Source organism: Furipterus horrens, unplaced genomic scaffold (assembly GCF_987537825.1).
Source record: "Furipterus horrens unplaced genomic scaffold, mFurHor1.1.pri manual_scaffold_1, whole genome shotgun sequence".
Taxonomy (NCBI): domain Eukaryota; kingdom Metazoa; phylum Chordata; class Mammalia; order Chiroptera; family Furipteridae; genus Furipterus; species Furipterus horrens.
In genome coordinates, this window is record NW_028327171.1 from 89,406,371 (window position 1) to 89,424,632 (window position 18,262).

Below are 18,262 nucleotides of genomic sequence, written 5' to 3' on the forward strand. Positions count from 1 at the left end.
GATCACCAACTTACACCACACATGAGAATAAACTCCAGATGGATCAAAGACTTAAATGTAAGTCATGGCACCATAAAAGTCCTAGAAGAAAACATAGGCAGAAAAATTTCAGATATTCCACGTAGCAACATTTTCACTGATACATCTCCTAAGGCAAGAGAAAGAAAGGAAAGAATAAACAAATGGGACTACATCAAACTAAAGGGTTTCTGCTCAGCAAAAGAAAACATCAGCAAGATGAAAAGGAAACCAACCATATAGAAAAATATATTTGCCAATGATACCTCAGACAAGGGATTGATCTCCAAAATATAAAAAGAATTTATACGACTCAACACCAAGAAGACAGACAACCCAATAAAATAATGGGCAAAGGACCTGAACAAACACTTCTCCGAAGAGAACATAAAGAAGGTCCATAGACACATGAAAAAATGCTCAACATCACTAACCATCAGAGAGATGCAAATAAAAAACACAATGAGATACCACCTCACACCAGTCAGAATGGCCATCATCAACAAATCAACAAACAACAAGTGCTGGCGAGAATGCGGAGAGAAGGGAACCCTGGTGCACTGTTGGTGGGAATGCAGACTGGTGCAGCCACTATGGAAAACAGTATGGAATTTTCTCAAAAAAGTAAAAATGGAACTGCCTTTTGAACCAACAATTCCATTGCTAGGACTATATCCGAAAAATCCTGAAATGCTAACCAAAAGAGTCTATGCACCCCTATGTTCACAGCAGCACTGTTTACAATAGCCAAGTGCTGGAAACAACCTAAGTGCCCATCTGTAGATGAGTGGATCAAAAAACTGTGGTACATTTACACAATGGAATACTATGCAGCAGAAAGAAAGAAGGAACTCCTGCCATTTGCGACAACATCAATGGAACTGGAGAGAATTATGCTTAGTGAAATAAGCCAGGCAAAGAAAGAAAAATACCTTATGCTATCACCTATTACAGGAAACTAATGAACAACACAAACAAATGAGCGAAATTGAAACAGGTATGTAAACAAGGTGTAGACTAACAATGACAAGGGGAAAGAGGGGAGGGAGGGAAGGGGAAAAGAAGGGGAAGGGTGTAGGCAAAGAACATGTATAAATGACCCATGGACATGGACAACTGCATGGGGACTGACTGTGGTAGAAGGGGTGGGCAGGGAGTGGGGAAGCAAGAGGGAAAAAAAATGTGGGACAAATGTAATAGACAAACAAACAAATAATTTTTTTTTCTCTTTCTCTCTTTAGCGGGGGAAGAGAAAAAAAAAAGAGAAAATATAAAGAATGGAAATGCAATTCCAGTGAATATTAGAAGGACAAAGATTTTCCTTCACGCTGTATATTTTTCTCCCTACCCGATCCCTCCAGAAATTGGCACCCTGAAGAAGTAAGTAATGACATAAGGTTCTTTGCATGAAAATAATAAGACCAGTTGTTAATAGAGGTCTTGTCGACATGCCTGGGCTCTGGTTGTTACCAAAAGCCCTAAGGAACCAAGAGTGACCTCAGAAGGTAATAAAAGCCCACGAGGAAAAAGGCCTGGGACCTAGGTTGGATGTGCGGTCCGTGGCAATCTTTCCAGGGAAGGAATGAAGGTTGCTTTCCTGAGGCTAAAAGGGACCTTAAAGCACAACGGAAAACGTGAAGGACTTGGAAAAGACAGGTGTCTACAGACAAGGCTGAATGGCAGGTACGTGGCTCAACTTTGGCGCCCTGAAGGGCAGACTGAAGGTCACCCTAAATGTTCCGTGTGTAAGTTCCAGCAAAGCAGAACTAAAGATCATAAGTGGTCATTTGCTGCTCCTGTTGAGTTCATGCAAATGAACAGGATCAATTAAAAATGGACCTAATACAGTCCCTTCAACGACAAGGGGGATAAGCTTAGGGAGAAAAATCGTGACCCAAGGAAAATCACAATGCCTATTGGTAGACTATAAAGTAATACAACTAACTGTCGTTAAAGTCTCTTTTCATTTAAAGTTACCTTGCATTTGTAAGTTAAACTAGATCTGTGACATCATCAAAGATGCTTAATTTACAGGCAAGAAGAATGTCAAATCCCTTGCAACTGGATGTCTCCCCATTAAGACAGGCTTATAGAACTAGAGAAGGGTTTGTGGGTTATATTACATAAATTAACATGTGTTTTCTGTTTTCAAAGGACATAAGCCTAGGATCGCATTACCTGAGTGATTGTCTGTACGCATAAGCCTCACTTAATCCTGTCTGCAGCGCTGCCTCCTGAGACTCAATGGTTTGGCTGTACCAAGTGGCTGGGTTGGTGAAGAACGGGGTGGTCTGTGGGCTTCACCTTAAAAGAGGTTTCTCTTTTCTATTCCAATGGTTTGGACAGAGAAGACCCAGAGGTCTAAGAGGGGGGAAACCTAAAATATTTCCCTCAGTCCAAGCTAAATATAGTGGACAAAAGGGTTCTGGACGGATATGATGTGCCTGGCACACCTTCCTCCAAAGAAGCTCCTCTTTTTTTTTCCCTATTGGGGACATTGAAAAATTAATACCTGCCTTTTGTCATCTAGTGGTTACGGATTGAATGATACCTTCTAACCCTGTTCCCAAATCTGTTGCCCCCAGAATACAAAAAGGACGCCAGCCTGTTAAACCAAGCATGCCGTTGTCTGGGGACAGGCATGATCCTTCCCCATGTGGGAAGGCCACCCCCCCCCTCCACACCCCCACTCTTATTAGGGATTTCTGGACCCAAGAGTAGGCAGGACGATGACCACGCCCAGCTTGAAGCAGCTAGAAGAGCACTGTCCTCTATAGGACAGTCGCCCACTGTCCTCTATAAGATTATAAAGGGTCTAAAGTCTGAGGTGGGGGGAATGTTACTTTTTTTATTGTTATAAAAAAAATCAATTAATGAAGTAACTCTAAAATAATGGTAACATAGGAAAGGGATAAACCGGAGAGATTGCATGCAGGAACCATGGACATGGACTGGGGAAGGGAGGGATTGCTGGGGGAGGAGGGTGTTGGATGGGGGGGAGCAAAGGGGAAAAAATAGAACTATTGTGACAATATAATCTATAAAATTTAATAGAATAACAGAAAAAAAATCAAGTCAACTAATGAATGCACAAATAAGTGGAACAACCAATCCATGTTTCTCTCTCTCTCTCTCTCTAATCAATAAAAAATAAATTAAAAAACAAAACAAAACAAAAAAGAACCAGGAGGAAGAAAATGCCAGGAGAAGAGCTGTTATGTCAAAATAACCACGTGATAGTTGCTTATCAACTCAGCAATAAGACAAAACTGACTAAAACTTATAACTTGATGTATTATACATATATATTCAGTCTTCATATTGGAACAAAGACAAAAAGAAGCATAAGATCAGGTCGCTGTCCTCAAAGAACATGTAAGCATGCGTGTGCATTTTTTATTTCATTTAGTAAACAATATTGAGTATGTTTAGGTGCCAGGGAACACAGAGACAGACAGGACACTGACCCTAGGCTTAAGAATTAATAGTCTAATAGAGAACTCAGTCCTCTAACAGTTCACTATACTAAAATAGAAGTACATAGAGTATTACAGGAACATAATGTCATAGCAATATTTTTGCCAGTTATTCAGAAAGAACTGCTGCTTATATCTACACTAAAATTTGGATTTTATTGTAATTTAAGTGACAGCGATTTGTGAAATATTATAAAATCCACAATTTGTTTAATTGACTAAAGGCAGATCAATGCACATGAAGACATTTAATTCAGATGTGATTCCTGAATTTAAAACAAATAATTCCAAGTTCTTTAAATCCTTCCAATATCTAACTGCCACAGGAATGTATAGAAAAAACACTGACTGTAGTGAAAGCTTTACTAAATGATACTACAGTACTGACTGCCAAATAAGCCACTGAAGTGGGACTTTTGGAACAATAATGTCTGCAAGTACATTCTCTTTTTCACATAATCTAAAGAGAAGATTAATGTAGAAACCTCTCAGCTCCCCTTACAGAAAGCTCGCCAGGGTGCTGGGGAGAACAAAACATGCACAGCCCTGAGAGTGGTGGCAAGATCAGGGCAGGCCACTAGCCACCGTCCAGCATTCTGTTCATGTTACCAGTCATTCTTTTCACTTGTCAGTGAAAGCAAGCTTCAGCTTAATTCAGTGCAAAACAGGCCAAGACTGCAACTTTTCCCAAAGTCATACGGGCAAATACTATTTCCGCCATGCAGTAAAGTATTCAAAATTCTTGAAAGAATTACTCCTCATGCCCCACTCCCCTCCCCCGACATGAATCACTGAAAGAATAAATTCCATTTAGTAAAGAAAATCAAAATGCCTTCTTTCTAGCTAAAAAAAATTACCATCTAAGTCAGTTAAACTACTTGAACTGCTATATGCTTTTCAAACACCATCTTTCATTCCCTATTATCCATGCATTCAATAACAGTCTTCAACTGCCTACAGTGCCCTACACCGGGGACTGCAATCTTCTTCTTAAGGGCCGCAGAGTAATTATTTTAGGCATTGCAAGCCAAGATGTAAAATCAATGAAATTACATAGGTATTTATAAAATCATTTAAATATATAACCATTTAAAATGTAAACATTTTTAGCTCACAGAAAAACAAACAAAACAGGCCATAATTTGCTGATTCTGATGCTAGATCACAGTCAAATATCCAGACTAGGTTATTAAATTTAAATGAATGACCTTTTGCACCAAGACTTAGCTTCTTCCAGTAAGAGCCTGCAGGAATGATCTAATAAGGCTCTGTTCAATAGAGTTATCCACTAGATAACAAATACTTCTATTATATTTCTCTTCATTACATATTTCAATACCTACAGAAGATGTTCTACACTGTAGAGTTTAATATGGTAGCCATGACACAAGTGGCAATTGAGCGTTTAAAATATGTCAAGTATGTCAGAGAAATAAAATTTTTATATTTTATTACATTTTAATTATTTTAAATTTATATTTGAATAGCCACATATGTTCTCTGCACCAAGCGTTTCCCCACCAGAGAGATAAATGTATATGGCAAATATAATCTGATGCTATTACACATTATCATCACTCCACCTAGATGGCAAATACATTTCATGTTACCTGCCAAATCCTAATGAATTGCAGTGGAGGTTCTATAGGGCTGTGTAGGCCAAGTCCGCACTCAGCGGGGACGAGTGCCATGATTGATTAGCCACACTTGCCATGAGTCAGGAGGAAGGGGTCACCTTCACATGGTATTTGTAGGCCCTTTCATATCACTCCTTGCCGTTTCACACAAAAGTTCTGAGTATAATCTGAATTTCATGTACCTTACTTTTAGAGAGAATAGCTTGACATCTAGAATCCAGCTCTCTTGATCATTATATTTCTGGTTGTAAATTACTCAACTGGCATTCTGATTCATTGACTAATCTCTTGTGAGCCTGGTTACATAAACTCCAACTGGGCAGTAGCATCCATTCTCAGTGAACTGACAAAATCAATTTTCTGAGCTGGCAATATTGACAAACCACAGATTATGGTAAATGCACAAAGGTAAATATTATGGGACCTCTCAGTAGCCAAACAGAAGGCTGGCTTTCCTGGGAAGAAAATAACTTTATTGGATACTTTTTTTAGACTTCAACAAAGACTATCTTTGATCAGTTTCATCATTTCCAATTTTACTAATTTTCTTTCTTAAATTTTTCTTCACAGATCTCCTATTGCCAATCTTGGATAATGTATAGCTCTATGTGAAAGTTCTTACCATCTCTCATTTTGAAGTCTAAAATGAGCGCGGTACTTTGGAGTCCACAGTTCTCTCACAGTATATGAATTCATCATCTGGCCCACATTACTTCTATCTTCACCTTTCTTTTGATGCCTGAATCTTTCCTTCCAAAACACACTCGGTCATACCCCATTCGTGACAGCATCATTTCTTCTTCATGCCCACACCCCACCCTAGTTAAACCTATGTTTTCTTGTTTTACCTTTCGAACATTTGCCAGCCGATTCATCATCAAGGACTCCTCTCGGTCGTCATCATCATCCAAGTCCAGCATGGGCATTCCAAAAGGGTCAATGATGCTGCAGCACCTGGAGCCTTCGTCTCGTGGGTCAAAGGGGTCCACAATTATGGGCTCTGTTCCTTTGATTTCACAGCGACAGAAGGGGCAGCCCTGGCCATCTGACTCCTGAACAAACACACAAAAAGAACATGATGATTGGCCTTTGTTCAAATAAAGCAGTATTGGGAGGGGCCAAAGGTTTCTAACTATAAAAAAAGGTTGCAAAAAAGAGGTTTTATGCTAGTCAGTGGGGAAAGGTCTGTCTTGAAGAGGTAGTGGAGTAAAACAGAAAGCCAAACTATATGATAAGTGTTCAGTATATCAAATTTCATTTTTTAAAAAATTTCCTTTAAAAAAAGTTTGGCCAAAGAAAAGTAGCCTAACCTAAGTTGCCTGAACATACACTTATAATATTAATGTATAAAACTTCAGTCCTTCAGAAAATTGGAAATTGAATCATGTCCCTTTTTACCAAAAGGCACCAGTGCTAATTAAACATTTTATAAAAGAACGTTTTGACAAAAAAATTATTATAAATAAAGTAATAGTAACAATTAGAACAACCCATTTTAAAATCCACTCTGGAAAAGTTCCTGTCCATAAAACTATGGCTAAATAGCACCATTTTAATTGCCTCAGTCTTAAAATCTTGATTTATACGTGGGAAAATATATAAATCTCTATTCAGAAGCTATCATCTATCTTCTAAAAGCCTGACATTCTGACACAGCTCACATGGAGTATACTATGTGAGACAGTCAGCTTTGCCCTTCATCTTCTTTCAAACTAGATACTATGAAATGGTTTCTGCAAATACTTTTACAACAAAAGTTTATTTATTGGTAGTTATTAAAGATTTTATTCTAAGTTTCCCTATTCCATTTCTCAAGTAGAACTGCCCTAAGAATTCACAGTTGGCAGGAAAATAGGGCAAGACTGCTTTCTTGCCCTGTTGATAGTGCTGCCTTACAAACAGAGATGGCATTATGATACCCACCACTACATTTTTGTTTCTGCATTACAGTATACCCTGACTTTAGTAGTGTGTCATTTAAAAAATAGTAAAAATCATGAAATCATTTAAAGGCAGGAATTAGATGAATTAGAACCATTTTAAAGATGAGATGAGAGGTGCAAAGAGAACTAACATCTTTAAAGAAACCATTCAGTGCTTAACTCAAGACCGCCCCATACACTTGGTATGATGGGAAAGTAAAGACTGCCTATCCTGCAGTAATACTCTGATCAGCAGGGGAATATCATTCTCACTCTCCTCTCGTGGGATAATTACCGAACAACCCCTCCGTGGCAGATGCTGTGATAGGCAGTGTATTCTTCCTAAGTGTCACTTAGATTAACAAATATCTACATTGCCACAGAAATGGTCAAAATAAAGAAAAACAAACAAAAACTTTCTGGATTGGTTAATGAGTAGAAATTGAAACATTCCTCATTTATTTGCTGTTACATAATTTGGGCCAGAAACTTGGAATGGTAAAATAACTGAACTAAAGTGGTGAAAAAAAAATACAGACATGCTAATACAAAATTCTTTGATGTTTACTGTCACACATGTTCAGGACTGGTAAGCTTCAAGGCAACTTAAATAGTATTTGGTCCATGTGTGATAAAACTGAAACTTAATTCTTCTATCTTATGTTGATATTTTCTAACACAAAACTAAACCTTTTTCCTATCTTTTGATAAGAAGAACATTAAATTAAGTGCATATTCAGTACATTGTCATCTGGGTGAAGCACACCCTACACATCACGTAAACTTGTCTGTGAAAGTTTTAGTACATATATCTAAAAAACAGAAAATCTCTTAAGACCTAATTATAATTATCATAACTAAAAATGAGTCCACTCAATCTAAAACAGTGAAGTCATACTGTTTTTGAGTGCACTGCCTAGACTGTGTGAGCCACTGTATTTGACTACAAAGGCTTTTCTTAGAAACTTCAAGGTCAATTTCATGTTTTTTTTTTGTTAAGGGGGACTTACAGTTTATGCCATCTATTTCCTAATAAAGGGTGACTAAAAAGATTAAGTTTGGAAAGGGAAGGAGGTGAAAAGGCAATAATAGCATCTTGATGGTACAAGAAAAAGACTGGAAACAGTCTGTCTATTATAAAACCCAATTTAGGTTCTACTCCATCTCTCCTATCTGAAATGCTATACAAATCAGTGATGTGTGTTAGAGTAGCTGTCTTTGAGTATATATCACAAAAGATATCTTCTGTCAGCTTTATCTTTGTTGAGTTTATATTACCCATTAGATCAAAAAAACAAAAAACAAAATAAAACAAACACCCGGCTACAACATACATCCTTTTTGACTTGTAAACAGATCACACTGAAAGTGTCTCCTTGACAGTATTTACTGTAACACGACTGTTACTGTCATATGCAAATTAAGTTTAACCATAAATTCTCAGATGCCACCTTGGTACTCTGTCCTGCTTCCTATTAGATGGTTGACTGACTATACATGACGAATGCATTCAGTAGGCCTATGACGCATCACCATTGAGCCTCAATAATTAAAATAATGTTTCTGTCAACATATACTTAATGCAAGATCAAGACACATATGTTAATGAAAAAGAAAGTTAAATAAAAATAACCCATTTTCTAGTCTCCAACATATTAACATTGTGAGACTGCTAAGAGGAAGTACTTGGGACTCCACCATTCTAACTGACTCAGTAGATTTCACTTCCTCAAATAAGAAATACTCCCACAACAAAAGATATAGAAGGTATGGTGGGTACTATGCTTATCTGAAATTTAACTATGTAATATGCTCATAATAAAATAATTCAGATATATGCCAGCCATTAATACTTTAATTCAGCAATTTTCAACTAGTGTGCCACAGTACACTGGGGCACTGTGGGAGACGTGCTGCAAAATTTTTAACACATGCAATATGCGACTATTTAGTCAGGGGCACGGACCTCATTTCTCTTAGACTGACAAATGAAAAATGATTAAACAGCCAACACAACAACAGCCATATAGTATGAATGAATCAGATAATTTTTTTTTTTTTTGTCACATCAGAAAAGAAATCTTTTTGGTTTGCTACAGAATATTAATTAGTTTGTGGGTCACGAGATGAAAAAGGTTGAAAAAAATCACTGTATAAGTTAATGATATTAAATATAAATATCATTTTGGAAAACCTGAGAGCAAATCAACATTGACAAAAAATAGAAAAAAAAAATTTCCAAAAAAGGTACCATTCTTTAATAATACTCTATGCAAAAATCTGAATATTACCAGAATCACCTCATTATCATTATGTCAGACACCTTCCATATTCTTTCTGTTTAAATATTATTCAGATGTACATTATCTCAAATAAATACCTTTTTTAAAATTTTCAGGATGATTATTTGAGGACAGAGTTTAATTTAAGGTCAAACACTTTATGCTTTCACACATATACTATATCCATGGAAGGCCTGAGAGAATACACAGGGCTTCACGAGTCTCATTTTAGAGTGCATTTTATATCTTTACTGTGCAGGTATGTCTTCTACATCAGTCTAATTTATATTATATAGTTCATGCAAATTTAAAGTCACCATAAATCTTTTCTAAAAATGGAACAATTAAAATAAATAAATAACTAGATAGATACATGTACACATACGTACACTGAGAGTAAAGTGAGTCCATACTAAGCATTCTCAGAGCATAATAATTCCCACAGAAACTCAGTAACTTCTTGTTAAAAGAATAAATAAAAGAATGAATGAGGACCACTAGTAGTACTCTTAGACTAAATAACCCAGAATGAGAGAGATCTTTGGTTTTGGCGCTCTTTTACGATGCGCAAGGGAGAAGACATTGGTGAATTGAGTTAGAACTTCTCTTTTTAATTTGGGAGGCCCATGAAAACAGTGAATCACAAAAGGAACACAGACATTCTGAATCAGGACAACTGGCCTCGGAATACTACACCCAACAACTGTGACACTGAATAAGCCATTTCATCTTATTTGTAGCATTTGAGAGAATGTATGTTTTCAAGGGCATCTTAAGATCAAGGAAGATAAATTCACTCACAGCTTTCCAAAGTGCTATGTACATTCCAGGTGGTATAATTACTGCAAAAATATTCTCGAGAACAAACAAATATAGTAAGATAACTAAGAAAACATATGTTAGCATCTGAAAAAAATCCAGTTATCCATAAGAATTCCATCTTGTAATAAAATCAATTTAAAAACTGCAAAATTATCAGTGTATACAAATTAAGAATAATCAGAACTATATCTTCCTAAAGCAATACTATCAGTTACTATATACGGAACAATAATAACTAAAATTAACTTGTTTAATCCTATGAGATAAGTACAGTGATAATTCACATTTTACCAAAAAGAAAATTCAAAGTTTATATAATTTGAGGGAGGTCACACAGCGAAGCAAGACTGAATAAGAAATTACATCCTAGACATCTGTTTTAAGATCTTAATCTTTCATCACTAAACTATCACTATATTATACTGTAACAGCAAATTAAAGTTAAGTATTTTGTACAAGTTGCAAGTTTCAAATTAAAGAAGCTACTATAATCAATAAATATTGTTTGCTCTAATTGAAGTCTCAACTTTTAATAGGAAGGTGCAAAACTTGTCCTACTAATTATACTATTCCTAAGGATATTTTTTAACATAGAAAGAGCTTTTCTTTAAAAAAAGTTATTGCTAGAATCCATTTGAAAATTTTAATGCATGAAGTTTATGAGAGTTCTGAAGACATTTTATTTAATGGGGCCAACTTTTAAAACACCTATTAAAGTCCCTTTTTAGAGTCAACTGAAAATGTTTCCAAAGTGTCAATAGCTGCTATTGTACAGCAAGACACATCATAATACAGTGAGAGTCTATTTAATATAGTCACTAGATTTGTCTACCAGATTTTATTTGTTCATATCTGTCTCACCCTTTTCATTCCTGTCATCTGTAGAACCATGACATCATTGTAACAACATTTTTGGACAACTCAATTGGCCCCTACATTATTCCCAAAGTGGAAGAGGAGCTCCAATATTTTACCACAAACAAAAAGACACAACATATGATCAAAGACATAAATACCAAATTATAACATTCTTAAAGGCAAATATTTATAGTACTAAGGCTACAAAATTTCTCTGAGGATAGAAACTGGTTGCTTTTGAAGGAAGATACAGTAAAAAGTTATTTCTTAGTGCCTTAAATGTGATGTATTGGATTCTCACCTGTCTTAGAGACCCCCCCACACTTTTTTTCTTTTAACCTGACAATGCTCACACAATACAGGACATTTGTAAATCTCTTTAATCACATGTAATATTAAAATTAGAGCTTATTGATTTTGAACTATTGACTTTTTTGTGAATTACTACTTTGAACGCTCCTATATCTTTTCTTTAAATTATTTTGAAAAAGTATGCAAAAGAAATAATCATAGGAAAAAACTAATTTTACTTTTAATTGAATTCCTTAGCAGTAATTCAAAACAAGGCCATAAATCCAATCGATACATGTGTATCCATTTTTATTTTGAAAGCAATATTTGAGAAACATGATTTTTAGTTTGTGCCAATCATGAGCTCAGAAAGCCATTTTCTAGATTCCTGAAAAAAACAAAACAAAACAAAAAACATAGAATGGAAATGATTCATTACTTTACACTTTATGTGGTAACCCTGCAATATCATTGATGCATAATATGCTGCTACAAAAAAAGGAAGATATGGAAGAATTCAAGATGAAGAAAAAATGTTTTGTTAATATCGTGAAATAGTGTGGCAGTGAAAGAAATGCTCCAAGTTTTATTGCCAAAGTTAGAACAGAAATGCCACACCCGGCATGATCATTTCAAAGAGTGCCTCTAGAGAGGTGATGATTCAACTTATTTTGTGCTCTTTGCAAACTCTGGCTTATTCGATTTATAAAATAACAAATATTTCAGAAGGAGAAAAAAGTATCTGACACGTCTTCAGAGGCAGAACTAATGGGCCATTATGACAGCAATTAAAGAGTAATCAACACGACTACTGTGTATTTCTTAGGAGTTCTGTTAATTATCTAAAATTTAAGTCTCCCATGAATTTCAATTAAAACAACATAGGGCATCAAATAGAAGGAAAAGTTGGTGGAGAACGACTTGCTAGAAGTTCGCACAAGCATGTTTTATGGTCAGGGTTTAGTATTTCCTATTGGACTCTGATTTATCAGAGCTTCTTGGCAGACATGCAGCCTATAAAATCCTTTCCATATCAGCATACCCAACCAAAGTAAGAGAAAGTAACAAAAAAATACATCTTACCCATAATGAAACTTGAAGGATAATAGGATGTTCATTTTAAGCAATTAATACCATGCCCCTTTATAAAAATTACAGATTACATTTTAACTTCTTGAGGATAGGGGCTCTTTCTTAAGTGTTCTTAGCTCAGAGATTAGTACAGTACTCAGGACATAGCAGCAGGCCTGGGGCATGTGCAAGAGGCAGTCAGTTGATGTTCCTCTCACACATTAATGTTTCTCTCCCTCTTTTTCTCCCTCTTTTCCCCTCTCTCTAAAAATAAATTTTAAAAATACATAATATTATTGCAGTCAATAAAAGTAAAATAATGTGGCGCAAAAATAAGTGGGAAAAAAGTCAAATGTGAAAAGCTGAAGGGAATCACCCAACTACAGAATGGAAAAAATGGATCTGAAGTTTAAAATTCTTAGGATTCATTCTGATTTTGAGCATAAGAAGAGTTCTTTGATAAGATCATAGTTACTTCTCAGAAGAGAAATGGACAGAACTAAGACATTACAAGGGCTTTTCAAAGCTGATCTATAGTATCAATGTCTTTTTACTTAATGTAATCTTAATCCTCTTCTTTTCTTCCCTTTACATACTCTATAGCATATAGTCATAATCATTTGCTAAGTAACTACCAATGTGTAGGTAGTTGGCATGATTGCTCAGTGAGAGGAATTCTAAAATAGGTAAAGCAATCCACACTCTATAGAGGAGAAAAGGATAAATATGCAAATGTTTATAATACAACTACAACAAAGTAAGAGCTTACAGGAACATATATAAGAAAAATATTTATTAATCATGAACTATCCTGTGTGGGAAGAATTTTAAAATTATGCTAAAATAATTCCTTAGCAAATTTTTCAATTATCTATATGCAAAATTCTATGATCATGTTAAAATGTTAATAACTTTAATTACTAGTGTCATGAGTGTGATATCATTTGATTATTTCAACCTCTAAGTACTTATGAATTTGTCATTTTTTGTTACTACTTTACTTAGCAAACTACTTACTTTATTACTACTTTCTTAGATGGCTTCTCCTAAAATTCTACTCAGATTGTTTTCAGTGCTTGACAATATATACACTTCCTCAATTTCTAAAAGTAAAACTGAGAAGTGAGATGTACTTTAGAGTAAAACAGAGAAATAGCAAATGTTAACAATTTATTAATATGACTGGACATATCTTCATGCAAGGCCATCTGATCAATGTGAAAAATCATAAAGTGAATCAAGGAATTGGTCAGCTCTTAGCAAGAGGAACTGTACCATTTGGAGAATGCACAGTAATCTACAGGAAAGTTGTGGCAATGTAAAGGGTAAAAATAATAAGTACCAATGACAACTGGGAAATATTCCTATGCCTTTTGCACATAACATACCTATTGCAAATAGTTCACAAATGTAATAAAATATATCGCATTGACCTTGAAATTTTAAGATGTTTCTTTCAGGAAGTATACAGAAAATAAAATAAAATCTTTTTTGTTGTTTTATATCCAGCAGTACTCTTCTATTCACACTAGACCACAGGTAAATAGCTATTTTATACAATACTTTAAACAATAATCTCTGTTAATCAAAGGTGTCTGCCAATATAATGGGAGCTTCTGACTTTTAGCCCACTTAATTTCCAAATATGAGTTAAGTATCAAGTTAAAGATGCCAAGTCTTGCAATATGTGCATTTGTCTGTGCTCTGAGACAGGGCTCCAAGAGAGGACGAAACACACAGACCATCCAGGGAGGAAGAGTACTGTGAGACTGTACTAGTCTAAAATTCTAGTTTTCTTTAGGGAGGAATGCAAATTTTTACTATTTTTACCTATGAGAACCACACTACCATACGTTCGTAATGCAAAAGTCACGCATAATTAACCTCTGTCAGTTTAATACTTACACTGAAATGCTGACTGGGGTATCAGTGTGGCATTTGAAACACACTTGCAAACAGTTTATGCCTTCTACCAGCGTAACTAAATTTATTCAAAGTCATTTATAAAAAAACATTTCTAAGTCTGCAAACTATTATTGCTAACCCAACTTAAATAGCAATCAAGTGCCCAGAAATTGAGAAGGAGCTTGTTGATGCCATACTAAACATCCTGCTTCCTCCAAGTTCTCCTATACTGTGTTAAATTCACCAACGTCATGAAGGAATAAAGGGAAATTAGGGCAAGAATATCAAGGAAAAACTAAAGTAAAATATAACCCAAATGAAAGACAGAATTTAGGAATGTTGAATGATTTTAACTGAGTAAACAAAGATATCAAGAGTTTAGGAATGGCTTTGAAAACTTAACTCAATTGTAATTATTTTCCTAGTTCTTCCTCTTCTAATTCACTCATTTAAAAAATATCCGCAAAGGAAGAAGAAGGATCTTTTTATACAAACAGGTGAAAATCATGTTTTCTTCCTGAGGAATAAGCTCCACAGGCACCAGTGCTCCTCTGGTGTGCACTCCCCCTCCCTGACCCTCGAAGGCCTCCTGTCCTCAGGCAAGGCAGAGGTCTGGGCCACAGGAAAAACCAAGGACTGGGAGCACTCAGGAATAGGGTAGAGATGTTGATAATATACTCAAATGCAATTTTTAAAAAAACACTTGAAATTTAATTATTTGCTTTCTAAACCTCATCAACAATATTCACTTCAATATTGGCTGTGTTGAACAGCAGCTAAAAATGGTTTGATCAAACCATTCTAGGAATCTTCCAAGTACAGTACTCAAAATTGGAAATTCTGTCCAAAGAGTCATTTTAAAATCCCACCCTTTCTTACAGTTAAAGAAATATAAGAAAGCCCTTGGGGAAACCAGTTATTCTCTAGGTCTTATTAAAAAACATCAAATCAGTTTACATTTATTGAACATCTGCTTAGAGAAGGATAAGCAGTTTCTCTTCGATTCTGCTTCCGTATGTTGGAAAATTTAATTCCTGTTTCTGTGGGAACCACAAATATTTGGGAGACATTTCCTGTCTGATTCCCCTATTTTAGCCTTACAGAGCAGCCGCAGATGTATGTGAGACAGGAACCATGCCTCCTCGGGAGAGGAGTGGTGATTGAAACATTAGCATACGATGTATCTACTAGAGTTTACTCTGCTTAAGAATCTGACCTAATATAGGCAGGATCTGATCTGCAGTAAATTGTGTAAACATAGTTAATTCGCAACATGGATAAGTGACTTTCTGAAACAAATACTGTAACAGAAGTAGAAGTACTTATGACTAATATAAAGTTATACATGGAAAAGAAATAAAATATAAAGCACAGCAAAAAAAGTCAAATTATAAACTAACAAGCAAAATAAAGGCAAATGCATAGAGAGCAGGCTGACAGCTCATGGGGTGGTGAGGTGGGGTGGAGGTGAAGGGACTGAGCAAAAAGGAAAAAAAAGAAAGAACTCATGGACACGGACAACAGAGTGGTGACTGTGGGGGGAGGGGAGCGGGTGGAGGTGGAAGAGGGTATAGGGGGGATAAATGTTGATGAATATAAAATAAAATATAAAATTAAAAAATATATAAAATTTTTAATTAAACAGAAAATCATATTATATAAACTCAAACACATGAATTTTTTTAAAACAACTATTCAAATAACACATCTATCAGTATTATTTCCTGAGTCATTACGATGAAGAGAACTGAAAAGATAAATTGATAGGAAATATAAGGAAGATATTCATGTGGCTAATTAACCCTTGATTATACCTGCCATGCTGTCAGACAAGAGGTGCACATCAAATGCCCACAAGGCTCAATCTTGACATCTTTGTCGTTCTCAGCACAAATTTTACAGAGCTGAAAAGTGGAGCCCATTTCACAATATAATTCATATTGTTCCTGGAATTTGGGGGGAGGAGAAAAGCAATGTTAATGTATTTCTTTCATGAACTGTTAATGCTGAATTTTCTCAAACACAATGATTTACAGTACACCCTGACACTTGATCATGTCAGGATTATGTTGTCTTATGAACATGTTATAAATTGGTAATGATGATTTGGTTTACAAAATAATTTTTAAAAAGATTTGAGCTTCCATTAGCAATTGTATAAGCTTTTTTGTTTACTACTTCAAATTATTTAACATTTTATAGTATTCCTTTAGGAAGGGACTTGCTTAAATAGTCACAGTGATTGATACAAAAGACAATACTTATGGTTTTAAAAATCAATAAAATTAACTTCATTTTCTTTGTAAATGCCACATACTCATCTAATTTTATTGTCAAATGTAAATATTTATGAATACACTGATTCTGGCTATACATTAAATTTTATTTCTTATATATCTATAGAAATTCCAGAATGGAAGTCAAGCAGCATTTGCCCAGTGCTTCCTGCATGCTAGGTAGGTGGCCCACATTTACTGTCATCTCATCTCCAAAACATAAGAAGATATGTTGAATTAAAAAAAAAATACTTGAGGATCAGTTTAAATTTTTCTCAAATTCCATATTAAATCTCTAATTCTAAATTGCCTACTCTTTTTCCAATCTTAATCACTTCAGCAAACAAAAATTATTTTATTAAAACTCTCTTAATTTACTAGTTTAGAACCTTTAGGCATAGTAAAATTTTCAGTGTTCAAATACTGAAAAGATCTCTTACAAATGAGATCCAAATATATTGGAGAATGTAAAGAAAATACAAAAAAAAAAAGTGTTGTTTAATAGAGGTACAAAAAATTATAGAAATAAAATTTGTTTAAATTATGACAATGTTCTAATCTAGAAAGTGTCTATGTGTCTATGTACCAGGTACTGAGTAGGATAAATAAATGACAACATTTAATACCAAAACTACTAAAAGACCTTAAAATATTGATGAGAAAAAATATATATATACATACATAGATTTACATATATACACATACACATATTCATATGTAAATTTTGTGTCTACAATAATAAATGTATGGGTGACTCGGTTTTTTTTTTTTTTTTAAAGGAGAAAAGACAAGAGAGAATGGATCAGGGAAGAAAAATAAATAAATCTAAAGTAACCCAATATAAATTATAAATTAATGAAGTCCCTAAAATATGTAAGTATTTATGTTGGTTTTGACATCCAAGGGAATAATCTGCAATTATAAAAAGATTACTGTGAACTAAAAACCTAGATGCAGAATTTAATGCAACATAAGGGGTAAGCTAGTCAAATATTTATAAGCAATTTAAGGGAATGATACTATTCCTGAATATGTAGTTTTAAACAATGGTCTTATTAAAAAAATTTTATAAAATATAAAATATTTTATATTTAAATATATAATACAGAATCACTACATAATTTTAAAAATGGAAATCATATATTAAATTTTAAAAGCTGCCCACGAACTGTACATATGTCAACAAGTATGTTTTCACATAATATCAAGACCACTGGGACTAAAATCTAAAGAACTAGATATAAAATAAAAAACTATTGTCTTCCCTCAAACCTGTAATTTGTTTCTTATTAGCACAGATTTTTTAAAACTAGATTATATGTAAAATGATCCTTTCATCCTTTCCCTGGCTCCCCAAACATTTTTACCTCCTCAGTTAAAACACTGTTACCAGTTCAGTGTTTCTTAAGTTTTATTTTTTAAAAGTATAGTCTTATGTTCATATTTGATAATTTCTTTACTTACAGAAATTAAACTTAATGTAATTTTACAAAGTGAAGTGTAACATAACTGAATTTTCCATAAACAGAATGTTTTTACATAAAATGCAGAGATACCCATATGCGTATGTAGAGCTACCATCCTCTTGCTAGCTAATGACTTCACGGTATGATACAGTATGGGTAAAATATGTTTTTTTTTTTTAACCTGTGATAGTATATTTCAGTATTTTGTAATTTTTCATTTTTATGAAAAATGCTAAAG

At 34.5% G+C, this 18,262-nt stretch overlaps 1 protein-coding gene across 3 annotated transcripts in view; it reads right to left on the reverse strand.

Moving 5' to 3' along the window:
* Window positions 1-18,262, reverse strand: part of CBLB (Cbl proto-oncogene B) — a 212,094-nt gene that overhangs the window by 70,437 nt on the left and 123,395 nt on the right. For all 3 annotated transcript variants that reach the window (XM_090276312.1, XM_090276305.1, XM_090276295.1), the window contains exons 9-10: window positions 16,097-16,228; window positions 5,980-6,183 (exon numbers count right to left, since the gene is read on the reverse strand). In XM_090276312.1, coding sequence (XP_090132438.1) covers window positions 5,980-6,183; window positions 16,097-16,228 — 336 coding nt within the window. The remainder of the gene's footprint in view (window positions 1-5,979; window positions 6,184-16,096; window positions 16,229-18,262) is intronic.